Here is a 27,744-nt window from a genome sequence, read left to right as displayed (position 1 = left end):
ACCTGTTGACCTCATGTGTGCCCCACACATCTTGCATTGGTGAAGGCAGGAATCTCCCCCCTTTAGTCTCACCCCTATGTTCTAGACATTTTTGAGACCTATCATATCTCCTTCTCTTTGTTTCTTCTGCAGGCTAAGGAAACCTATCTTACTCAGTTATTGCTCACTGACGAATCAGTCCAAAGGTCCTGATTAACCTTTTGTCCTTGCCTGAACTTTTTCAAGTTCTTTGGGACACATGCTCTCTGAGACTAGAGAGAAATCATTTCCAGCGTGGAAGATACAGGATCACCAGAAATTTAGATACAAAGCTATATTAATGACATCTATTTCCTTCAGATGCTGCTAAGAATTTCTAACATCCCATTTGCTTTTTCTGGTACTCACCACACACTAAGCAAATGTGCATACAGCTATTATGACACAAGATCCCATTTGAGAGAGATTATCATTTCCACAGAGAACAATTTATTAATGAAATTGGAGTTATTCCTCTCCTCCCACAGTATGTAAAACTTTACATCGGCTTTCATGTCTTATTTTAGTCCCATTTCATAATGTTTTTTCCCATTCTTTTTCCATTTAGCCTTTGTCTTTAGTAACTCTAGTAGCTTAATTTGAAAAGCAAACACTTCCCTGGATACCCTCACACTTTCCAAGATAATTTATGATGACATTAAACAACATAGGCCTCAGCCTAAATCCTTACTGATACTGAATCATAGTGTCCAGGATGAAACATAGTAATGTTTTTTCAGGGGTCAATTAAGCATTTTCACAACAATAGGAGTGATTAATCCATCTGTTACTGGAAATCTATTTTTTTAGCCAGGAGTACAAGCTTTTAATGGCATAACAGTATCAATCAATAACAACTCCAACTTACACGTTCAGGGACTGACAACTAAAATAAATATAATGCACACAAGGTAATAATTTTTATAATTATAACTGATGCTAGAAGACAGGATTTTTTCCAAGTTTGCTTTGTTCTTTACATGCATTTTTTTCTCTTATTGTAAATATAACTACTGCACACAGCTATTTGGACAAAATCCATTGTATTTATGTATTTATGAAACAAAACCTTCTTCAGAGGAAAATTAAATTTATGCAAGTTACTAAAAATTAAAATTACATTAGCTTTAATTTTAGTATGTATCAATGCTAGTGGACATTGTGTTCTCTTATTAGTATGTCTTTCAGCTTTACTCCTCCTTTTTTCACCTTTTATGAGATGAGCCCCTGGGCTGGGTGGGGGAGGGGACATGTCACCCAGCAGTGGCATGTTTCTTTCAGAATATTTAAAATCACCTTTCTCCTTAGTCACCCTCTCCTGCCTATAGGGCACATGTATCACTGCCATGCAGCAGTCATAGAACACATGCATCTGGTACTGCACAGTGAACTACAAGGAAATTACCTTAGAGTTATTTTAGAGTTTTAAAAAAAATACTGGAAGGAAAAAGCCAATTTTACACCAGAATGTTTTTACGATTTATGTCAACTTCCACCCTTAGAAACAGCATCATCTGTTTCTAAGAGTCTGCAAAAGCCTCTATAAAATCCCAAATAATCCAATAACCTTGTAATCTCCATTTAGATTGACTAAATGATAAGCAAATGACAACAGGGAGAAAACTATACCACAGTGTTCCTGTTACAAAATTATTTTCCAGTACTGGGGCATCTAAATAATATTTGGTTATTTTTATAAATTGTCCTCAATTTTAATCTTGTCCCATTCCACTTTTCTTTGTTGACCTTTTTTGACTTTTCATGTTGAGTTTTCTGCATTTTTTTTCCTGGCTAGAAAAATACGTAATATATTCGGTTTATGAAATAATTATGTAATACAGGCTCATTTATGAAAGACAGTTCATGTCACCAATTCATGTAGAAAATACAAGCAAGATTTTGGGTACCCAAGGTCTATTTGAAACTGAAAGAGGAGCTATGGAGTTCAAAGCTGCTGTTAAAACTGGGTTAATTCCTCAGAATTTAATAGGATACATAACAGATCCTATGCAAGAAGTAAGGTGATTGTAACTTTTTGCATCAGAGTGGATATTAGATACAGGGGGACAGAAAGAAGGATTAGGGAATGGTTGTCTCTAGATGGAGGGGAGAGACAGGACATGTAGAGGCTGTGGGACATGAAGCGTGGCTGGGAGAGAGGGAAATGGTCATTGCCATAAAACCAATACTTGCTCCAAGTCCACTGCTTTCTATGTCATATAATAGAAATTGTGGATTGATATATCACCTCCAGAAGAGCAGGGGGCTTTTCACTATAGGACATCTGCTGTTAGAACATTTTCAGGCCCCAAAATCACAAACTATGTTAAGTCATGGCAGCACTTGACAAGACCGCCAATCCAAATCATTTCTGTTTATGACTTGCATACAAGGATATTAAAGGCAGTGACTGAAGATGACATAACCTTCTAACTTGTTAGCTTCTCCTATTTGTTGGTGTTGGATAGCTGATAAGAAATTATTCTTTCTTTTTCTTATAAAGCACTCTTTAATAATGATTGATTGATTGATTGATTCTAGCTGTGGGGTTTTGAGTTTGTTTTGTGGAGATTTTGGGGGTTTTTTGTTTGTTTGCTTGTTTGTGGCTTTTTGGGTCTTGTTTGTTAGTTTTTGGGGGGGGTTTGTTGTTTCAGGATATTTATAATTTTTTTGAAAAAATGAATTAAATTTTAATTTTATTACATTCTGCTTCATGCTCATACTTCAGTTTTGAATTTCAGTGGTGATTTTTCATGCTATGTTTTCAAAGATTTGCATTTTATTGAAAAAAAAAAATAATCACAGAATCACCGCATATTCTGAGTTAGAAGGGACCCACAAGGAACTTTGAGTCCTTGCCTGCACAGAACAGCTTCAAGGGTCACACCATGTGCCTGAGGGCATTGGCCAAACGCTCCTTGAACTTTGTCAGGCTGATGCTGTGACCACTACCCTGAGCAGCCTGTTTCAGTGCCCAAACACCCTCTAGATGAAGAACCCTTTTCTAATATACAGCCTAAAACTCTCCTGACACAACCTCAGCGCATTTGCTTGGGTCCTGTCACTGGTCACCAGAGAGAAGAGATCAGTGCCTGTCCCTCCTCCTCCCCTCATGAGGAAGTTGTAACTGTGATAGGATCTCCCCTCAGTCTCGTCTTGTCCAGGCTGAAAAGACCAAGTGTCAGCTGCTCCTCATATGGCTTCAGCAAGAGCAGCTGCTCTCAGCTGCTCTCAGCCGCTCTCAGCTGCTCCTCATATGGCTTCAGCTCAAGGCCTTCACCATCCTCGTGGCCTTTCTTTGGATACTCCCTAATAGTTTAATGTCTTTCTTATATTGCGACCCCCAAAACTGTCCCCAGCACTCGAAGTGAGGCCGTCCCAGCTCAGAGGACAGGACAATCCCCTCCCTTGCCCGGCTGGTGATGCTGTGCCTGATGCCCCCCAGCCCTCTTGGCTACCATGGTACTGCTGACTCATGTTCAACTTGACATTGACAAGGATCCCCAGGTCCCTCTCCACAGTTCTGCTTTTCATTGAAAACTGTATAACTATCCAAATTATATAAATATCCATATTTTTACAACTATTGAAGTAGAATTATAAATGATTTACATTTCTGAAATTTGCAGTTTAATTTTTTTTTCCAATTACTGTTTTAACGCCAAATCTGCATCCCTCTACAATGAGCTAAGGAAATAAAAAGTCCACATTGTGAAAAAAGTTTTCCATCTCATAGATATGAAATCTATGAGATGCATAGATTTCATTTCTATGAAATCCCGAGCTTTAATCTATTCTCATGTCACTTAGCAGTTCCTTAATATTTCTGGTTTTTTTTTTTTTTGTTTTCCTGCTGAAAATTTATACTTTTGCAGCTCATTTGAGGCATTATGGTATGTCCTTTTTTTCACACCTCGCATGTCACAGTAATCATAAATTTTATTCCATTTATGAACCTTCTTGTTATTTTTGGTTTATACATTACTACCCAGATACAGGAATGGCTTCAGGAATTTAATACTTTCTTTCATTTTTCTGTCTGAAAAATGCTATTTAATTTATTACTTGGCATTCTGATGATTTTCCAGAAAGAAGATCTCGTGATCCCAGCTGAATTTCAATTGATGGTCTAATGTTTCACTAATTATAAATTCAGCTTGCATTGCTGACATAGAGAATACATGCCCATGTCTGATCTGACTATCAACAACAATATGTCTGCCAGGTGAATCAGAAATTCTCAGCCAAACTCCATATTTAGATTTAAAAAAAAAAAAACTTCACATTTTCTTGGATTAAAGGAGGAGACAATGCTTTGATTTGTCTGTTCTTCTCAAGTCATTGAAGAATTTCTAAATATTTTTTAAAGTATCTTTTCTCATATTTCTCTGTTTAAATAAACTTCGTGCCCAGATGAAGACATTTATACAGAAGCATTCCAAATAAAACTACAATATGTGTAAGATGTTTTCTTTAGCAGCGTAATTTCTACAAGCTCATTTGTATTTCTCCATCTGTGTCAGCAACACAAATTTCAGATACGCTAGCACCATTAGCACCCTACACTCAGGTGTGTTTGGAGGTCTTGTGAGACCCAGTCATTCATTCTAACAGGACCATTTTCACAGGCTCTGAACCTTCTACAGTGATCACTGAATCCTTGCATAATACAGCCTGCTAAATTTTGGAGTTTGAAATATTTCAGCCTGTGACCTCCTTAGCTGTTCAGAACAATAACTTCAACCTTTTACATCCTCTAAAGTGCAGGTGACATCTCAAGAAGTTGATCCTTCCTTTTTATTTTGATCTCGCCTTGTCCTGAGCTCACTCTTTCTCCTCTCTCACGCAATCAGTAAAACATAGTCCTCCTTTTTTTTTTTTCCTAGTTCCAAATACCTCACATAATTTTCATCAATGTAAGGACCAAAAGCAAGAGGTCTTACTACTACTAAGCTCCTAATTTACCTGCTCTGAACTACCTAAGCAAATCAATAAACAAAGTGAAGCCACTAGATCAATAATAAACGTTCTGTTGCAAGCTGTTCATCTCTGCTGCATGTCTTTGTACACCTTGTAAAAAGGGGCCTTTTGTACACCTTGTAAAAAGGGGTTAGCTTTCAGGAGTAAACATTAAATGCAAGTCTGACTTGCTCATGGGGGTTTTGTGTTTCCATGGTTCCATTTCCTTCTCACACTTTCATGTGCAACTGTCAAAATTACTTTGTGTCTCACATACGCTATGCAATATACAGGATGCAAAGCTTTTAAAGTCATCACTTTTTTTCGCCAGACAGACATAAGTGGGAGAGACAAAAGTCTCAGCTCAACAGAGCAAGAAAAGAAATCCAGAATTCTGATACCAGTTCTGATTCCTCTTACACCTTTTTTACCATTTCGTTTCTCCTTATCAATTTCCTTGTCTGTAATAAATTGTGACAGTGCTTTTGCTTGAATATGTGCACGGCATAAACTCCATAAGCCAATTTAGTAAGCCAGGTTAATGTGATCATGCCTGATTGCTCTTTAAATTACTATCTAAAGAGCATTAAGGCCCAACAAGATTTCACTTTGATGTCAGCAGACAGAGATGAGTATATGTTCGATGTACTGAACAAGGTCATTCTTATACATAGAATAGCTTTCATTTGAAAATCATACATCATGAGTAACTGTGATGTCCTGCATCATGGGAGTCAATTAATACATTACTAGCAGCAGTCCCTGAAACAATTTTCATCTCCTTGATGATGGCACTGTGCAAATGCCTAATGGAAATAATACACAGCTCTCTCTAATATTGTTACTTCAGTTGAGGGAATGGAATCTGATAAAGTACAAAAAACCTGTTTTGACAGCTTTAAATGAAATATTATTGTGATCATATTAGTAGAAATCTAGTGGAAATACAATTTAAAAAAATGAGTTTAATCAGGGTACATTTATGAATAGATTTAAGTAGGGTTTTTTTCCTTCAAAGGGCAGTAGCTTTCAAATTCACTGCACGTATTTATTTTCTTTAAATTTTATTGTTTCTTTCAAGTTAACTCAGTGCTTATGAATAATGCCAAAATGATAGCCACTGCTCTGTAAAATTGTTTGTCTGAACAGATTCAAAAAAAGCAGTGCGTAATCTCCTTTACAGACTGCCCTGTCATACAGACACTCATGTAAGAGGGAAAATAACTGTAAAAAGAGAGCATGTATTCAGAAATACATGTTGATTTAAGCCTAATGGAAGGTGCTCAACATTCATTCCATCATATCAAAAATTATCCACTATAAAGCGCATAAATAAATTCCATGCTCATATTTCAGATGCAGAAGATAAATGATAAGGTTTTGAAAAAGCATGCTGTTCTGGTCATAGATATAGAGCTCTGCTTCCTCCAAATCAGCACTCCTTCTGATGAAAAATACCGTATTGTTACCCTGTACTGCCATAGAACAGTCATGAGTATTAAATTTTTCAGCATCCTTTTCTTAACAAAAAATATCTGTAGTAGTTTGTGTGTGAGCATGCATTAATGTGACAGAGGTTTAAACAACAAACTTGTAAAACATAGGTTATTAATTGGCACAAAAATATCTGCTAAACTGAGTTTCTGGGATTTTTGTTGTGTTTTTTCTGTTGGTTGGTTGGTTGGGGGCTTTTTGGTTTGTTTTTATTTTTTTATTTTTTTGGGGGTTTTTTTTGTTTTGTTTTTGTTTCTTTGGGTTTTGTTTGTTTTTCATTTTTGCTACACTGGAAAATAGAAGAGAAATGACCATTACACTGAAGAGGACTTTGCAATATTTTCGTATGCTTCCAGTACAAGTTACCATATGCCTGTCTCTGCAAACTTGAGGACAGACAGCAAAAAAATTCTCACTGAAAGCAATACTGCAGGTGTGCCACAGCAGGTGTGCCACACAAGAAAGATATGATGCATTTACACACTAGGAAAACAAAAGAAAAATACCACATGCAGCACAACAAAAACCTTTGCTAGTATTATCTTGACCATGTTGTTCTCTTGAACTTTCAGTTTATTTTGCTGCCTCTGCATGTCACTGTTGAAACACAGCAATAAAGAAAGGTTACAGACATATTTGTAGTGTTCTGGTGGGGCTGCACCCCCTTCAGCTATCCTTGCATAAGGGCAATTAAAACTGCTGCCTTGTTTGTGGGTGTAAACTGTGCTGGAACTTGTTTATCCTTGAGGACTTGATCCTCTGATGATTTCTGTCACCATTCACTGAGACCTGTGCTTTTGCACAAAAAAAAGCATGAACTTTTGGTCTTCATCCACACGTCCTGCTTTTGCCTGGCTCTCTGGAGCTTCACAGTACCAGGAAAACAAATAAAGCACTGCAAAGTAAATGAGCATTTACTTTGTTCACCTGAAATGAACACCCTGTTCATTTTCATGGGTTGCATGGTAATATCATACTTTAATTTTACTTTTTAGACTGGATCTGCTTAATGAATATAGAGCAAAGAGGGTTATCTTCTGTTATCAATCTGATGGGGTTTTAGTCTTCTTCCAGATTACACCATCAGATTCCCAAACTTTAATAAACAGGTTAAATGCTTTTAATGGGTAAGCTTCAAGCACTATTTCAAAATCACCACCTGTACGCTAGACTAATCCCCATCAGTTTGTAAACTATATTTTGATTTGCAACCTGACATTCCTTGAGATAGATGTCTAAAAACAGACATGAAAGGAATTACATACACTGGTTGATAACAGAAGACATTATTTCTGTAGGTCTGTGTTCTCTTACAAAAGGTTTGCGATATTAGCTAATCACCCTCAACTGTTTAGTGAAACTGTCAGCTGATTTAATAGATACATTAAAATCCTATTTATAAATTACTCTGACATTATTAGTGCAGTAGTTCTACAATAACTAATATAAATGCCTATGCACAGGTGTCATGATATCATGGCTAGAAGAAGATAAAATCCTTGTGATTTCAGGTCACATGAAATATCCTACACTTTATAATATTCTTATTACTACTTTAAAATATATAACAGTAGCATTATAAAAATAATTAGGTTGAAAATATATGCTTTTGGAATAAACATGTAATTTTGGTGAATCATCTGATTCTGCAGATTTAGTTCTGCAATCAATCCAGAACTCAACTGCATTTAACATCTTAAAGTTTTTATGTGATTTTAAAAAATTGCATATGATCTAAAGATACTGATTAGCAGCTGTTGGATATATTTTAGTATGCTGACAATGGTTTGAATTTATATGAAGCTGGGCTTTTGCTATCTGGATCTAAAAGCACAATTTCTCTAAGGAACTTCTCTCTTTCAGTGTTATACCTGAATTGAGAGCTTTGTGGAAAATAAGGGGAAAACACCAACATCTCCATCTTGGTTTTGTTTATTTGTTTGTGCTCTGTTTTTTTTGTAAGAGATTCAGCAAAGATGACATAAACAGACTGGCAGAGTTTGCTGGGTTTTTTCAGATATAGTAAAGCAAATAGTTAATATAGATAAAACAAGTTGTGATAAACATCAAAATAAACATTGTTGAAAGAAGTTATTATCTAGAATTAATTGCTCTATTCTAGAAGCAGGTGTTTTGACGTAAAAAAAGGGGTTTGACTTTTTGACTTTTGTCATACTTGAAAAGTGTTGCACAATTTTTAACGGTTAAAAAAAGTCTTAAGAGGTAAAAATATTCCACGTAAATCTGTAATAAGTATTAGTCGTAATGAAATTATTCCATTATTCTGAAGTTGCTTATAAACTTAATGTCAGTGAAGCAAAAACAGGACAAAGGAAAAAGCTGATTCATCAGTACATTGATAATAGTCCATTTTGTGCAAAATTTACATTTTTTTGGCAGTTTAGAACGGACCCTAAATGACTACCAAGAAAAACTTACACAAAGGAATAAAGACTCATGAAAATATAGTGATGCATCAGTAATATCTCTGTTTTTTGATATTAAAGGCACAGCAATCACATTGCCTGTGCTACAGTTCCAAATGTGATGAAAGTCTTTATTGGCACCTTCAGTGAGGTGCCAGAACAAAGGTATGTCTTAGAGAAAGTGTAACTTGTGCCAACTGGATATCACAAATAAGATTTTTTCCATTATGTGGTCCCCCTTTTTTCAGACTCATAGCAGGCTCATTGTATTAGCTTTGTGATACAAACACACTGCTTTGCCAATTGCTTTGATCAATACATTTTAGGGCTTAACACAAATGTCTTCACGTGCAATATCCAAGTACATTTTTGGCTGCTGTGCTAAATAATCTAGTGTTTTATTTATACATCCTCAGAATAGTTTTCTGGAAAAGTTGGAGGAAAATTTAATTTTCTGTTGATTTATTTATATTTAGGAAAAAGGAAAAAAATATTTCCCACTTGTACACTAAAAAAAAAAAAAGGTTAACAATGGTATTAAAGTAAAAACTGAAACATGATGACTCATTTTTACAGTAGGTGAATTTGAAACCTTGCTCTCTAGGGAAGTGGCATTTGGGGACCCAGGAAAGAAATTCCTGACTTGTTATTTTCACTGAGTAAAGTCCTATACTTAAACTGAAAATTATACACAGCATCCAATTATACACTCTGCTAAGATTTTCTTCAGGTGTCCTTTTCAGCTTTCCTACCTGAAAACTCTATTGTTTAAATTCACCACCCCACATCCCTCAAACAGTTTTCTGTCAATTACTTATGCCCTGTTACAGAAACAGTGGACATACAATGAGAGAGGGAATTGCAAAAATTCTTTGCAGGTATGATTGTGCATGTCTACACACAGTATAAAAACTGTAGTGCAGGACTTTGAATTATGAAGCAATAAAACATATTAGAAATACTTGAAAATAATCTGAAGAATCAGAAATAAAAGTAAATTGTTCTGAGACATAAGACAACAGACCAAAAAGGATGCATCTTCATTAGCTGAAAATGGACTTGTAATAACCATATCAGTCACAGGAATGACTGTTCATTCTAGGCTTGAGATCTAAAGTTTATATCTTATCTCTTGATATCAGAACAAAGTTTGTTACTAAAAATCAAATATGTTATCACAGTAGTCTCAATTAAAATTAGTTGTGAAACACACTTCTATCAGAACTCTCTTATTTTGTTTGTTTGCTTTTATTATTTTTTTTGCTGTTGTTTTTGTTTAATATAAAAAACAAGAACAGGGAAATAAGACAAACATACAAAGACAGAAGATATATAGTGACTGTATATAGTGACTACAGGACAGGCTGGATGGTAAAAGCAATGAGCAGAGGGAACTACTGCCAGTAAATTTGTCCCACCAGAAACAGGTACACATTTAAAATACATTATACTACTTCTCTGTATCATTTGGACATTCGAAGAAATAGTAAAAAATTACCTTTCCCACATACTGAGGTTCAGAGCCCATGTACTCCTCCAGCACAAAAAACTGATTCCACACCCAGCCTCGTTTAACTCGCTGGGCAGATGTTCTCCTCCCAGGCACTGGGACAACATTTTCTCTTGGCTGTGCTTCTAAAATCTCTTGTGCTTGTGGATGCAGTGTTGTTAGGAGACCTCCATCGAACAGGACCCAGAGAAGCAGGGATAAGCAGTTCCTTGTGAGCATTGGCAATGGCTTCCCTACCACAAGTAATAAAAACTCCAGCACTTAATGCCGAGCAGAGGAATCCAGGTTTGAGGTGTCTGTGGCCTTCACCACTTAGCTTCTGATTTTATTGCAGAAATGCTAATGCAGGCATTAATCCTTCTGATGACAAGGTATTTGCCGCAATAAATTCCATCTATAGGGACCTATAAAAGAGATTTACATGCAACATCAAATTACATAGGATTACACTGAAGCATTCATCAAAATTCTCACACCTAGTTATTTTCTAGAGATGGAGAAAAATATTAGAATCACAGTTTAAAAGAGAGTGCTATTTTCATTGTAGCACTGAGCTGCTCTAGAACAATTTGTAGTTATTATCTCATTCTTGCTCTGCTTAGCATTACCTTTGTCTGTCTGAGAAAGGGATGTAGTATTTGTTTTAGGATCAGTTATCAAACAAAACTGTTTCCCATCAGTGATATCAAAAATGTTTACTTTTTGTTTGGGTTTTTTTTTTTTTTTTTTAGTTTTACTCAAACTTTACTCATAAATCTTTTATTCAAAAAAGATTTACAAACAAAATACTGGAGAACAGGGGATCCACTCTTTCACGCTACTGTCCAGAGCAAGAATCTTTGCTCTCTTTCTCTGACACAGAAGCCTCTTGAAGTCTTCTCTACAGTGTGCTGGTTGCCAGGTATAAAAAAAAAAATAACTGCCTGTAGGACTTAAGATAGATGCATTCTACATTTTAAAAACAAAATTCAATTTATAGTGCTATGGAATTCACCACTTTGTTACGGTCATATTGTGTCATTGATTTTTAAGCATAGGTTTCTAGGAAATCAATAGAGTTCTGCTTATAAAGCAATGACATGATATGGACCTCAAAAAAGAAGAATAATAAATTACTTAACCATATGTATTTTTCTTTTTAAAATACTGCCAAAGGTTATATTTTCCTTATGAATAACATATAATAACATAACAATAAATAGCATTAAAATTCTTATTCGTTGAGTACATGCTGAAGTAATTAAATAAAAAGGATTTATAATCAGGAACCTGGAAAACTTAACCAGTCTTAAAAAAGAAAAAAAACCACCCTAGAAGAATAACTGCACTTCCTATGCTAAATTTAGGGTGAGATTTTCTGTTCTAATTTGAAAGGCTATATTTTAGGTCTTAATAAAAAAGTAAAAAACCTGATGAAAGGTATCTACTGAGTGTTTTAATTCTACCTTCAGAAAGGATAAAATATGAGGAAAGAATGCCCATCTGCTCAGAATCCTTTAAATCAAAGTTTTTCTAAGTTATGTTCAAAACATTTCAATGTTTTTCATCCACAGCAAATTAATATTTTCTGCAATGAGTAGAAACTTCTTACTTGCACAATCATTTGCAGTCTAAGGATTTTATTCCAGCAAAGGAATCTTTAGACATGACCCAACCACAACAGAGATCTGCATTCAATATATTTGGTATGAATTTATTTTTTACTGAATAGTTCACATGAGTTTTTCTGCTTCTCTTTTTAATGCATTCAGTGGTATATAACATCACATTCAGACTGTGTTCATCCATAATTCAGTTCCAAGATTTCCAAACTTTTTTACCTCTCCTGATTCATGGTTGCAGAGTGCATGCCTTGTTTTTATGGCAAAATCATATAAAAATGAAACCAATCAACTCAACATACCCTTTTGAATTGCCCAGACATAGATGGGAGGTGGAAACAAATATAATAAAAGGGGTGGGATAGTCTGCACTGCTTCAGAAAGGCCAAAATCATGTTGTAGTCAATTTAATTGCCATGCCACTTCTCTTTGCTTAGAAGACTCTGTACATAGCAGTTCTCCCAGCAGAGCTCTGCCTCTGGCCATGTCTGTCAGTCAGGGAGCTTTTAAAATGTTGTACAGCACCAAAAGTAATGCAAAGAGATTGAAAGACTTCAATAAAAGGAGAGCAATTCCCCCTCGGCTGGAAGGTTAGTAACCAAGTGCAAGACACAGAGCACTTTAACCTCTTCTCCATTGGTATCCCAGACAGCCTCCCAGAATGCCTACTGCAGAGTAAGGAAAGAGCAATGCCAGTGCTTGCTTCATTTCCTACAGCTGCACAAAGATGATGAATGGGAGGGTCAGAAAAAAAATGGGAGGCTAATGGATGTTGCAGTACAGGATTGTTGCAAGATGCCCTCATCAGCTGCAAAAGAGCTCAACACGAAGAATTTCTTTCAATTTTTCTCTCTTTTTTTTTTTTTCCTTTTTTTTTTTAATTTAAACCTCAGCAAGGCAAATAATTGATACTCTCATACTTTGGCACTTGAAAGAATCACTTCAGCTGGCTGTTCTGTAACATTTTTGCCACAGGAAACTGAGGCCTAAGGTTCTCCCCCAGTAGCCTCTTCTTCCCATAATTTCATTGCTGGCTTTGCAGGAGGCTTTGTCTACTAGAATGTATTTTATAGAACCATTGGAACTTGTACAGGAATTCAAAGGCTAATATATATGTCTTTTCCTTTTAGTCTGCGCTTATTGTTTTGCATTTTCTTTTTAAGCTATGTCAAATCCTGTCTTAGTGTTTTTATATTGTCAAATACTCATTGGTCCCTTACATACCTCTGATCAGAAAACTACTAAGACAACTAGGAGACAATGATTTAGAAATCCACTCAGAACAATTAACCATAAGGAAGGCACTATAATCCCTAAAATTTTGGGTTATTATTTCCAGTGATGCTCATAAAGAAATACTTACCCAGACAGACAGTTTTGAACAGACATGCACCCTCGTTGCATCTCTTTCCTATATATTACAGAAGTACAGATGGTCAGATTTTTATTAGATCTTGGGGTTTTTTCAATATTAGCTGTTGCTACTCATTTCTTCAAATGATCTTGTAAAGATTTAAGTACCATTATGCATGATTTAATTAACCCATAAAGAGAGGTACAAAGGGATACGCTGTATGAACTTATCCCCACATTTGCTTTTATAACCTGTGATTACATTTATTCGTTTCCTCAGTTTGATAAAGGGGAATAAATGATCCAACAGCAAGCATGGACAGTTTGTTAATACACAATTATTATGAAATCTTGATCATATTTACTGTGTCCCCCAAACTGCAGGCTTAGAAACTCATGAAATGCAAATGATGAATAAAATATCACTACAAAAATTATTTATTGGGAATAACAAAATACAGTATAAATGGTGCTCCTGCAAAAATTTTGATTCTGACCTGGACTATACTGCCATTAATCTAAAGAGCCTGAGCAAAGAAATGCTTTTGGAATACAAAACTGATGAATATCATTGCTGCTGCAACCACCCTTTATCACTTGTGCTTCAGACACAAATCACCTCACCAACCTTGGCAAAGGTTATGCCTTGTAGAGATAACAGCCACAGATCCTCTGCAATCACTAGTATGCACATAAGGCCTCATGTAGGGAAATATTTGAAAATAAACTTTAAATGATCTTTGATCTTGTCATGGTTTAATCCCAGCCAACAACACAGGCCCACCCAGCTGCTCACTCACTCACGCGCAGTGAAGAGAATCAAAAAGATAAAAGCGAGGAAACTCATGGGTTGAACTAAAGACAGTTTGATAGGTAAAGCAAAAGCTGCAAATGCAAGGAAATGAAATAAGTTCATTTACTCCTTTCCCATTGGCAGGCAGATTTTCAGTTATCCTCAGGAAATCCCCAGCTCTTCAGAGCTCCATAATACATAGTGGTGTCTTGGGAAGACAAATGCCATCACTTCAAACATTCCAACTTTTCTTCTTCTTCTCCCCCTCCCCCCAGCTCTATATGCTGTCCATGATGCCATATGGTCTGGAATATTCCTTCAGTGAGCTTGGATCAGCTGTCCTTGTTGTCTCTCCTCCCAACTTCTTGTGCACCAGCAGCTCCTTCGCTGGTGAGCTGGGGTGAGGTGCAGAAAAGGCCCTGACTACATAAGCACTGCTCAACAATAGCTAAAACTTCCCCATGTTATCTACGCTGTTTTCAGGATAATTCAGAACACCACCCCATACTGGCTATTATGAAGAAAATTAATTCTGTTCCAGCCAAAACCGGCGCAGACCTGTATGATGTATCTACTTGGATCAGACCACACATGCACTACTGTCACATGCAGACAAGCAGGAAACACTAAAGCTCCATGATGCACTCAAAAATGTCATCAGTCCAGCAAGGCTGGTAATTGAACCTCCATGAATGGAGGCAAATTGCTTACTGACAAAGTATCCATTATGCACTGATGGTGGGAACACTTCTGCAGCCACCTTTACCATAAATCTATCTGCACAGAGAACGCTTTAGCTCATGTGAAATAAGAGCTAATGTAGAGCAACCATCTTCCTACTCATAAAGAGGTTTGAAAAAGCTTGGTGGTACTGTAAGATGGTTTGATCATGCCAGCAGGAAAGCCAGATAATATCTGTAACTATAGATATGCTGTAATAGCTGACCATGCAATCTTGTTTCTCTGCAATATCTTGCAATAATAAAATAAAACAGCAGGAAAAACAAGTCCATGTTTTTGGTATCTTTTAAAATTAACTGCTGAAGTATTTGAGGTGATATATCTTCTGGTTAAAGAATAGGTAAAAGGATATGGTAAATCTTTCTATGAGTTTAGACAAATCAGTTAGAAGGATATCCTCAAGTTATTTAATTAAACAAATCCCATTAGACTCTAAATTGCCATATTTCTTTGTGAGTTTGACTTTCTTGAGCTTCACAACCTATATAGATACTTCATAGATGAAAGTAATTCTTCCTTTTTCCACCTCCACCTGTCTTTTTAGTTAGCATGGGAACTACTTGGTAATATCAAAAGAGGGTTAGGAGGGAGATTACAAGTAAACAGATTACAAGCCACAAACTAGCAAAGACTTTAATTCTCAATCTGTCCATCCTACAAGTCAGAAAACTTTTAACAGATTAAGCAGGTCCCACCTTTGCAGCTACTATAGCAACTTGGAAAGAATAACATCTGGAATCCATGCCAGGTAACTGTCATGGGGAAAAAATAATATCAGTGTTTCTACCTGCTGGAGTCTTAACATCATCCAAACCATTTATTTCTTTATCTCCCTTTGTGTGAGATTCAATAAACTGTATAAACTGTCCTAGTTTAACATCTGTCAGCAACCAAGCACCACACAGCTGCTCACTCACTCCCTCAGCCAGGATGATGGGGGCAAGAGAAATGGAAGAATAAAAGGGGGAAAACTTGTGGGTTCAGATAAAAACAGTTTAATAACAGAAATATCATAAAATATCAATAATATTATTAACAATAATAATCATAATGCTATGAAATGTAAAATAAGTGAGTGAGAGAAATAAACCCCAATAAATACAAATGAAAATAATTGGGCACCACCAGTGAATTGATACCCAGCCCGCCCCCAAGCAGCAACTCCCAACCTTCCCCCTGATTTATTGCTGTGCATGACTCCATATGGTATGGAATATTTCTTTGGTCATTTGGGATCAGCTGTCCTGGCTGATCTGTTTCTGATTCTGTTCCCTCCCAGATTCTTGTGTATCCCCACAAATGCACTGGTGGGTTGGTGTGAGAAACAAAGGCCTTTACTCTGTGTGAGAAAGGGTCAGCAATCAATAAAATATCCCTGTGTTATCAATGCTGTTTCCAGCACAAATCCAAAAACACTGCCCCATACCAGCAACTGTGAAGAGAATTAACTCTGTCCCAGCCAAAAACCAGTACAGAAGCCTTGGCATGCTGTCTGCTTAGATTGAATCCTCACAAGAATGAAAATCTGAATCTCAGTCCCATTAATTCAGAGGTCGTTTGTATGAAGTTGCTGATTAAGAGAGGGAACAGAAACCAAAATCACCAAAGCTAATCCCAAATATTCTGTAGATAAGTGATAAGAGCATTCTGATTTAATGTGAGAAATATATGCAGGAAATAAACATATGGAAGCTGAATCTTGGTATTTCTGGAAGATATATGTCATCATATGGACAAGAACTGTACCCTGTAGACTACTACACAAGAAATAGATGGTAGCATTTCCCCTGCAATAAAATGATTTTAGCTCGCTTTTGGTAAATTCTATTACAAAAGCCCCCAAATCCTACTATTTAATGTCAAATATTTTGCTTATTATAAAGTTACTAATAATTCAACTTGGAAATAATAATATCAGTTTGGTTAAGGCTATGATTTTTGGATTTGACTGCCAAAGCCACTTCCTCTCCGTATTTGATTGTTCTCTGCTGGGATGTATTTTGTATACTAGTTAAGAGATCAATTCTGATGTAAGCTCTGCCTTTAGAGTAACACCATCTATGAATCTGGACTACTCTATTGAGTTTTAACTGGCATAAAACCAAAGTGAGATGAGAACGATGTCCCCCATCTTTGAACATGATTGTCCTTGCAACCACATTCATAGGAAGGTTGCCACAAAGACACATTACCACACAAAAAACATATGATACAGTCTATCAATACCCAGTAAACACATTTATGAAATCTCTAACATTGGAGAGGAGTCTAATTATGTCTGGCATTTCTAAACCTTACAATAATAAAATTATTATAACTTCACAGATATGCTTTAATAATTGGCTTTCTAGTATATAAAAAAGTGATGGCTTTAGGGAGTTTGGTAACATAACAAAATCAAATGCTACATACTTCTAAAAACAGTGTAGCATTACAATGCTGAGGCTTATAGAAAACTAATGAAGAAGTGCAATGTAAAAAATATTCTGAGTGAAAAATAATTAACAGGTTCTGCATGCAACTATTTATACATATTGTGTCAGTTTTGTTATCATTAGTAATACTTACAGGAGATCATTTAGGACTGAGCCATCATCCTCTACCAGGGAAATTATCACTTCTAATTCACAAACGTGCATAAGAATATGAGGGAAATTAAAAAAAAAAAAAAAAAAAAAGGACTGGAACTTTCATTATAAAATGTAAATACATCAGTAAATGTGCAAGTCTCCATGGCTCATTGAACTCTTGAAAGTTAACTCAAGTAAAATGAAATTTCACTTTCACTTCAGGTTAATAATGAATATTTTGCTGAGATTCAAATTCAGCCCAGAACTATGTAAATGCATAGTGCAACTCTACAGTTTAATCATCAGCTAAAAGAAAGAAACAAATTCCAAAAAGAACAGTTTCCTTTAGAAATATGGTCAGATGATGAAGCAGTTTCATCAATTTCATTTTTATTTTGTCTTGTGGCATGTTTGACTCAGGAAAGTCATATGGTCAATCTATACCTACTTTGTCAATGATCTAGAATCTTTATTTTCGATAAATTACAAACATTTTCATTTCTGTTGGGAATCTGTCAGTGTCAATGCTAAAGAACAGACAATCAGGAAACAATCCTTCATTCTGCTGTCGTTCTACAATTTTTGAATAAATATATGAGATGAGGGAAAGGAGGGAAAGGGAAATAAATCAAAACATTTCAACACATTAGCAATACATGCAAAGCAATAATTGACAAATCTGAGGCTGCAGCTCAAATATATGTATAATTTTGTAACATTTTGTAACATTTTGTAACATGAGATACTGAAATGCATGAGAGCATTTTCTCAATCCTTGGAATATTTCTGTTTTTCTGAACCTGTCAAAAATTCTATCAGATTGCAAACATACTTTAGTTAAGATCTCATTAAAAGATTTTCTGCTATTGGTCAGAACCTGATTATAAGAAGTTTGAAACTATTTATTATAGTTTCTGGTGTCAGAATAACTAAAAAGTATACTAAATTACAAAAGACACTCAAAGATAGAAATTTTGAAGTGAGATCTTCTAGGCATTTGTTTGTGTATTGTGTATATGGTGGTGCAATTCTTGCTTGATATCAACTTGGTGTATAACCTTAGATGTTTAAAATTGAAAATATGGGTCTCCTCTTGCCCATTATTGCAACTTCTATAAAGTAGATTTAAATGGCCTTGTCTCCATCAACATAGTATTAAAAGGTGTTTAATTCCCAATATTCCTTTCTGTAGTAGATTATGGAAATCCATAGTCTAACTTTTAGACTTTCAGTCTTCTGAAAGTTTATTAGAATTTTCCTAACAGCACTGAATTGTATAATTTCAGAGGATGATACCGTCCTCAGGAAAACATGACAGACAGCAGTTGTGCCCAACAGGTTTCTAGCCATTAATCTTGTGAATTTTAACAGGTAGTCCCAAAGACAACAGGAGTGAGAGATAGCCCATCAATTTTCTGAACTGTGAGAATATCAGCTTAGACCTCTCAGTATTCTGGAGTCACCAACTTTATTCTGGGCTTTCTCCAATGCTCAATAAAAAATAACTCTTATGCTTGGTAATTTATCTCTTTTCACAACTCATTTTGGCTTGTTTTCACCCTAGCTTCATTTACTGGTAAGACTATGTCTCTTTTCTGATCATCGATGAACTAAAAAAAAAAAAAAGAAACCAACAAAAACCCAAAACCAAAACCTTAATGGATTTTAAAATATCAGAAATAATAATACTAGGGCTTCTGGTTTTATTCTTGAAAAGTTTTCTTTGTTTTGCCCAGCATTACTGCACAGGAATATAAGGTCATTAGAACAACTAAGGCAGGCTCTAGTTAGATGGGCAACAGCTACTCTAACTAGAAAGTACAGCCATCTACAAATAATGTCAGCCAAAGTAATCCTCATTTGTATTTTGTTTTTCAAAACTGGATTTGCTTCATGAAGACTCACCAAGTATCAAAGGTGTGTGTGAATAGCTGTGTGTCTCTCATCAAGAAATCTTTCACTCAAGTAAAACCCTCTACTTGCCAGTCAATGTGGAAATGCTCCCAAACTAAGTCAGTGATTAAACTCAGAGATGTTAAAAGCAGCCAGGAGACATTTTGTGTACCATTTCTAAAAGAAGATTAAATAATATTTGTGCCTCACTTTCATCTTTATAAATCCTCATGTCTCTTGTGTATGATTGCTCATTTCCAAAATTCAAGAGTAATTAATTGAGTAATTTTGTAACAGATGCCTGCTGTGAATTTCAGCAATTATGGCCAAGCACAGACAATAGATGAGGTGGTGCAGAAGGAAATAGTCACACTCACTACTACAGCTCTATCTGTTTTATCTAGAGAAATAAGTGAAAATCTTATTGATAAAAATAATTTTCCTTTTGGATACTTTCATACCTTTCTAAATTTCAAATTAAAAGGACAAGAAAATAATGTATTAGAAAAGAAATGTGTTGTCATCTGTGTAACACTCACACTCAGCAACATAAATTATTGGTACTTTTTTCCCCCATATGGTACACATGTAGATCTTTATTAACTAGTGGGAATATATTTTCATAATGTCATTCACAAATGTATCTGCTATAATTTAATAAATTAAAGGCAAATATTATTTTGTGTCTGCTTCATTGTTCATACATACATACATGCCCAATCTCACAGATTCACAGAAAATACAGGAAGTAGACAAATTTAGATATGAAATGCAAAATCTCATCAACTATTGTAAATCTAAAATTTCAAAAACTCTTTTTAAAAAATAAAAATGTCCATAAAGGTTCATAAACCATTTTTAGTTAGCACTGATTTAACTTAGAATAGAAGCCATTTCATCTAACTGTGTTTCACCCTTTACACCCTGCTTTGAATGACTTCAATAATTAAATGAGTATTAATTAAAACAAAGCACATATATTCATAAACTCTTTACATTCAACATCCTCATTCTTTAGAAAAGGCAGTGGTTACTTTTTCTTATTTGTTTGCAACTTAAGCATAGTTTTTCCTTTATTTTGGTCTGAGCTCGCTCCATGCTACAGTAAAAATGCAACTGTATAGTGGCTAGGTGGTTTATGATTTATGTAACTTAGCTCCAGACATGTAACGAGCAGCTTGTTTATTGCACATATTGCATATTTTATTTTTTATAACAAACATAAATTTGTCTAGTTACTTCAGTCTGCAAAACTGCGGTTTAAATAGGAAATCGATAATGTCTTTTTAAGGTTAAACTCAGTAAAATGAGGTGCTGAAATAGTCCTGATGAAATTGCACCTCAGCTGAACTCAGAAAGAACAGCATTATGGCAAGAGGATAATGTCATACCTGCAGTATTATAGATTGCAGCCAATCAATCAGACATATTGTAATCACTAAGGGCACTGTCCTGTTGTACTAAAAAAATTCTTTCAGGTCTCAAGGTAGAAAGATTGACACATTTAGTCTGGAGAAACCTAAATCAAATATCCTAAGACTAGTGAATTAACCTTACAAGAGGACACAGCCCAGAGACACACATTTTGTCCTGGTAAGAATGGAGTACTGGGCCAAAGACTAAGCTGCAAGGAAGGCAACTAATTTGGTGGAAATAAAAGGGTGTTTCCCTCCATGCAACCTCTGATCTGTGGTCAAGTGCGACCCACTGTGCGGCTCCTCTAATTACAGAATCACAGAAACACAGAATGGTTGAGATTGAATGGGACTTCTAGAGTTCATCTGGTCCAAATCCCAAGCTCAGTCAGGGTCAGTACAAGAAGCAGCTGTAGCTACATAGGCAAAACAAGTTTTTCTACAGATGGGTTACATAACCCTATTGGGTGACCTGTTTCAATGGCCTGGCCATTCTGCAAGTTTTTGATCCCCCTCACTGTCCACTTAATTTCATCAGTTTCTCTATGAGATTGTTTTGCAGCTGATGTGAAAACCTGCTTTAAAGACTACATTCACTACACTCCCCTCATCCACCAAGCCAATTGCCTCATTATAGAAAGCTAGCAGGTTGGTTAAGCATGACTTCTCCTTTGTAAATCCAGACTGACTTCTCTCATCTGCCTTCTTGTCCTTCATATATTTGGAAATGGTTTCCAGGCTTCCAGGGCTTTATTATTTTCCTGAGGACTTAGGTGAAGCTGATGCCTTAAGCCCCATGGATTTGTGTATGTACTGATTGCTAAAGTGCTCCCAACCTGGTCCTCCATCACTGAGAGCAAATCTTCTTTGGTCTATACATAAGCAGCAGATACTTCCTGTTTTCCTGGAATTTCAAAGCCTCACCCACAAGCACTATGATCAAGTCTCTTCTTGAAGATAGCTTTTGTTGTTTACACTAAGACAGTAAGTGAGCCATAATAAGCCCTATTATTTTTCAAACCCTCTTCACTTCCCTGTAGGAAAGGAGCCTTTGAAAGTCCCAAGTACTTTTAGAGAAGATGAGCATAAATTTTTCAATTAAATTCCCAATTTCTTCCTTATAAATCAATGAGTCTCTTCTTATTATTATTTGTTACATTTATTAACACTGGAGCCCAAAATGTAGGTCTATATTCTGTGTTCCTAAATAAAGTATTTTGATTTTTCAGAAACACTGTTGACTTCAAATGCCTGGTGAAAACCCAAAAATGCTTTCAAAAAACACGTTACATTCTGTACTCTAAAGAATTGCAAGCAAATTGCAATACACATGCAGATGCTCAACACGTATTAAATACGCTAAATAAAAGCTATTTGAAAGACAACATTTTAATGTAATGGACAAAAAATGGATCTCACCTATGGCATCTAAAATATTTATAGAGGGTTTTTTTTGTGAAGATCTAAATTTTAATGGTAATGGGTTACACTTTAACATAAACAAAATTTTTGGCTTTTTAATGAAAAAATCTTGTTCAGTGACAGAACTTTTACCTGGAAAATTTTCATATATAAGTAGAGAGAACTCAGTTTGCACAGAGAGCTTTAAAAAATATATCTGTAAATTAATTTCCTTCTATCTCTAACACTTAACAAATTTACTCTGTTTCCTATATTTCTCTAACAGAAAGATATAAAAAAATTATCATCATATTATGACAGATCATTCAGATATACAAAGAGAATAATTAATTCACCACAAGATCAAGTATTTGCTTTGCAGAGTTTTATAAGATATTAAAAGCAATTGATGATATAAAAGACAGTAAAATCTTATTGCTTATGAAAATTCCAACTGAAATGCTTTTATAACTTTACCTCACTTTAGCTAAAACTTTCTCTGATGTTAGAGCTTTTGAAATTCCTGGGAGAGTTTTATTCCCAGGAAGAGTCCTATTTTCCATTTCAAAAAGAACAAAACCATTTCTTTGGTTTTACCCCTTTTGATACACATTTTTTATATGGTTTGTGGCATTAAAAATCATTTAAACCTAAACCCTGCAACTTGGAAATGGAATAAAGTTGTACTTTTTAGATTATATCAACCACTATAGGCTTTACTACTCCTTTGTTTTTTCAGACAAAGCATAAAGCATCAAACTCCTGTCACTGAGAATTTTCCATTGATTCACCACTTGCAACTCTCCTGTTTCTCATCATCTGCTAAACTACCAGATGTATTTTCACCTATTTATCTGCCAGCTTTGTTCAGACCCAGAGACAGAATTTCAGGTGAGGACCAAAGGGAGAGACCAGACAGGAGCCCATCAGACACACCTCTCATCTGATGTGTGTGAAATAGAATCTCTGTTGAGCAGTTCAAAACCTGGACTGGCACTAGGATCACAAATTTGAGACTACTAACTATGCTTTGATGTTGCAGAAGAAAGGGACTATCCTTCTACTTCTGTTTGAGTAAATATCATGAGATTTCTACTGAATTTATTTGCATAATAATGAAGGGTGCAGAAACAAATCTACTGTCCCCAAAGGAAACAAGAAGGAAAAAAAAAAGTTCCAAGATTCAGGTTTGTCATTAGCACAGAATGAGCTAGTAATTCTCTAGGATACATAACCCCCTAAACCATAAAGTACTGTGCCTTCTGAAGGCTCCTCCTAGCTCAGTAAAAAGGCTGTAATTCTCTGTTACCTGTGTTAGCCATCATTATGGTATTCAAGCATCATTAATTATAATTAAATATTTAACTAGTTAGCATCTGCAGCAATAGTTGGCAGCCTGGCTAGGCAGCAGCACACAATCAGGGCAGAAAGAATTGTTGTGATTATTTCTTAATAAGGTAGCAAAAATGGCTCAGCTAATCAACAAAAAATAATGACTTACTCAGCCCTTGTTCAGAAACAAGCTGAATAATAGTTGTGCAAATGGGAGTTTTCAGACAAGTTACAGAGACTTTAATATTTTACTATTACTGAGAAATAATCACACTGCAGTTACATAAGAAAACTTGCAGATGAGGTGCAGGGAATTTTTAATTCTCCCCTAAATCCACAGTTGAGTGCATTTATCCACTGGCAACATCCCAGTTGTCATACCAGCTCAAGTTACAAAAATTAAGAACAAAACACTGCAGCAGCATTCCGGCATGTCAACACATCAATCAAGTCACCCCTTTACTGCTCACTAATTAATCACCTTCCCTATCTCACTCTCTTTGCCGTTGTTTTTTCTCTTCACCAATTTTAGAAACAGTATTTAGAAGAGAGCAAAGGGAAGAGAGAGGAGATGAGATTTTGTCATTAAAACTCAATAGCATGATAAAACAAGACATTAAATTTGTAGTTAGACACATGAATTAAAGAGGTCTGCTTCAGAGGTCATGTGTGTCGAGTACTTTGAAAACCAGGGCAAGCTTTGGATACATATTAGCATAGGGCACCATAAATCTTTTCATGATCAGTTTGTATAGGAAGTTGGATTATATGCCATGTTAAAACTCAGAATTTGTTTGCTTGAGTGAGTAATGGAAAAAATTACAGCGTCCTTGATGATTTAGTTCACATTTCCTGTTTAATGCGATCTCCGAAACAGAGAGACCAAACTGTTACCAATCTGATTTTGAAGAGCACTAGGTTTTCAAGAATTTGCAGCAAATCTAAGACTTTATTTGTCTTTCAGCGTTGATGTGCCTTTCCACCTAAGAGAGGCAACGAAGTTTCTTCTCCCATACATCCCTTTTGTTTTTCAAAGATTAAGCATTTAACCACTTAAAAAAAATAAATAAAAGAAGTAAATTTTTCTCAGAGCAAAGCCAAATCCAACTATTGCAATGTCTCTTATTGATTTTTTTTTTTTCCTTCTCCTAGGAAATCAAGGTAAAACTCCCAGGTCTCTAAGTTTCTTCAACTTATTTCAAAACTAACATAATTTTCGGCCATTCTTGTAATACCAAAACAAAGCTTTCATGACAGTTACATTCGCTTTGGTCTGCAGGCCAAAAAATTCAGGACAGCAAATATCCCTTTATTTTGTATTCTGTGAGTATGTGTATGTAAAAATAGTAATAATCACAGAGACATGCTTATATATACCTAAGAAAAATTGAAGTTTATTCATTACATGCATGCCTAAGAGTGGTAAATTCTCAGAAAAACACCAAATATATTTTCTACTGAATAACATGAGTTAATCTTCCCAATGCAGTGCAAAAAATCCTTTCCACACCTAGTTTTCCTAAAAAAAAAGCATTCCTGAAGGATACTGCCAATGATATGACTTCCTCAAATGTTTTTAAGGTGCAGTTTCCCTTTCCACACTGTATGGGCTCCAAGAAAGTTGCTATTTTCCAATAAAAAAAGAAACAAAGTAGACAGTATATCTTCCATTTTCTACAAAAGGCAGTGGTCCAGTGCTTGGAAGTGAAAAAAAAAAATTAAACATATTCTTCTGCTGAAAAAAAAAAAATCCCAAATATAATGCATTATCACAAAGAGTATAATCTCCCTGCACAAAACTCAAATGCATTTTGTAATTCTGTGTACCAGTGACACTTATTTTTCAAATTGAAAGCACTTACTGCAGCACTTTTACATTCCATACTTTATTTTTAAATTTTCTCTCATCAAAACTGGAACTAAAGATTTAAATTTGACAAAAGAAATAAAATGAATCCTGTTCATTTCCCAAAAGTTTCTTGAGGTTACAGAGGGTGATGCAGGATAAATAACTTGAGGAAAATGTAAGACTAAATGGATAAACTGCAAACACAAGAGATGCTAGAATACATTTTGCTTTCTTTCAAAGTAAGGAAGTAATAAGAGATATATTCCTTGTTTACCAAATTCTTATTGCAGCACTCAAAAAGTACAGCACAACTAAGAAGGCCAGAAAACTTTCAAGCTGTGAAAAATAGAATTGGACACTTACTGAGACTTTAAGAAGATGAGAAATTGCAAGAGAAAACATGACAGAAGCTGAAAAGACAAGTGACCATTTTAAATGTCTAATCTTTTCCTACACCCTTCTGTGACATTTTCTCATCTGATGCTGCTTTAGTTTTCCTTTTTAGATTATAGGAAACAGAGGCAAAATAAACATGCATGTAGAGACTCAAAAAAATAATGGAATTAGATTTAGATCAGGATTATATGGAGTAAGAAATTTTGCAAGATGGGAAGCTCTTTCTTTTTTAAACTTTTAGATCTGAATTGTCTTTCCACTGTTTAATGAAAGGTAAATATGACTAATAACTTTTGTGAAAAACTTATATCAGAAATGCTATACTTGGCTAAACTAAGTCAAATCAGGTGAAACTAAAGAAAAATTATTTTAGAAATGAGGAAATATTTTTGAAAACTCCTTTTCATGTCAGACTTTTTCAAAGTATTTTCAGACGTGAAATGCCACTTAGAATCAAAAAAAATTGAAATTAAAATATCCAATAATGAAAAAAGTCTATTAACCTCAAAATTAAAAAACCCCTAACAATTTAATTAATTTTCATAGGGTATTTTGAAATTTTGAAATGTCATCTCTTGTTAAATTGCACTTTATTCATAATTAAAGAAAGAAACAAACTGAAACACAGATTCATTCTCTTTTGCAATGATCAGTTTTTTAGATCAATCCTAATTTAAAATCAAGAACAATTGTAAAAAAAATTTTGTTCAAAAAGGGTTTCCTAAACAGAAAATGAAAATACAAAAGAGCCTGTTTTCCATTCAATAAAGCATTCTAAGGTAAGGCCTCTCATAAAACCAGTATGTTGTAGTGTTGTATAGCAATTGTTTTCCATTGCCCCTTAATAAAAGAAGCTCTGAAGCTCTGCAAATCTTTTTGAACAAAGACATCAACTAAAAGAAATAAAAGGAAATAAACCCAAGTACAGCAATAGCCCTGCATCCTGAAACCACTGCTGTCATAAATTAAATGGAATACATTCCAATTGGAGATATCAGTTGTTGGAGGTACAAACAGAAGAAAAAAGAGGAGATTAAAAGGTGCCATCCTGTAAAGCAGACACAGGAAACTATAAAAGTAATTTTCAACATAAAACACAAGCCAGAAGTCTGCCCAGATGGTTTAACATTTCATATTAGCAGAGAGGTAAAATCTATGTCCCCATGATGGGCAATGACCTTATAAGCTGGAAACTACAGAAATCCAGCAGTTACTAGCAGAGGAAATTGAGCCACAGAAAGAGTTATGCAAAGGAGGCCACAGTGTTCCTGGAAGGCAGCAGGAAGAGCAAGGACTCAGAGGTAAAATGTTAAAGTCAGCCTTTACTTATGTGCACATGATCAAACTTTATAACCCATCAGTTCTAAATAATTCTCTCCATAAAATGACAGTTTAATTCTATAAAATAAGCATAATTTTCATCTATCAAATGCTAAGCTGTGACAAGAAAGATTTATTTGCATGAATTTCCATCCTTCTGTCAACACGCAGTTTCCTGGCCGGCCCGTGCTCCTGCTCAAGCTCTCAAGGCTTGCAAAACAACCTCCATGGGGCCTGTAAGACTGGCTTTCCTTTCTTCAGCCACTTTTGTCACTTGTGTCCTTCTCCCACCTTTCCCCATTATAAACAGTAACAGAAAGTCCTTGCTTTGAGTCAAAGGCCACAAAATCAATTAAGATTTCTCTCACCAAACCACTGCTCCCCATACTCTGGTGCTTCTGACTCAGGACAGGGAGGTAACAAAGATAATTAGGTTAAACCAATTACATTTCATTCTGAAAAAAAAAAAATACTCTGTTTTAAGACTGATATTCTTTTATATCTTCATCAATGACATAGACAGTGAGATCAAACACACCCTCAGCAGGGTAGCAGATAAAACCAAGCTGAGTGATGCAGTTGACACAGCTGAAGGATGGGATGCCATCCAGAGGGACCTGACCAAATTAGAGAACTGTGATGATGAGAAACTCACGAGGTTTAACAAGGCCAA

General features: G+C 35.4%; 1 protein-coding gene across 8 annotated transcripts in view; it reads right to left on the bottom strand.

Annotated features, from left to right (window-relative positions):
- CDH12 (cadherin 12) overlaps positions 1–27,744 on the bottom strand; it is a 539,049-nt gene that overhangs the window by 143,297 nt on the left and 368,008 nt on the right. For all 8 annotated transcript variants that reach the window (XR_005259646.1, XM_038160521.1, XM_038160530.1 and 5 more), the window contains one exon: positions 10,396–10,811. Coding sequence is in view for 7 of the 8 variants with exons in the window: in XM_038160521.1 (XP_038016449.1) it covers positions 10,396–10,626 (231 nt within the window). In the remaining variant the exon portion in view is untranslated. The remainder of the gene's footprint in view (positions 1–10,395; positions 10,812–27,744) is intronic.

This window comes from Motacilla alba, chromosome 2, assembly GCF_015832195.1.
Source record: "Motacilla alba alba isolate MOTALB_02 chromosome 2, Motacilla_alba_V1.0_pri, whole genome shotgun sequence".
Classification (NCBI taxonomy): Eukaryota; Metazoa; Chordata; class Aves; order Passeriformes; family Motacillidae; genus Motacilla; species Motacilla alba.
This window is presented reverse-complemented; position numbering and strand designations above follow the sequence as displayed.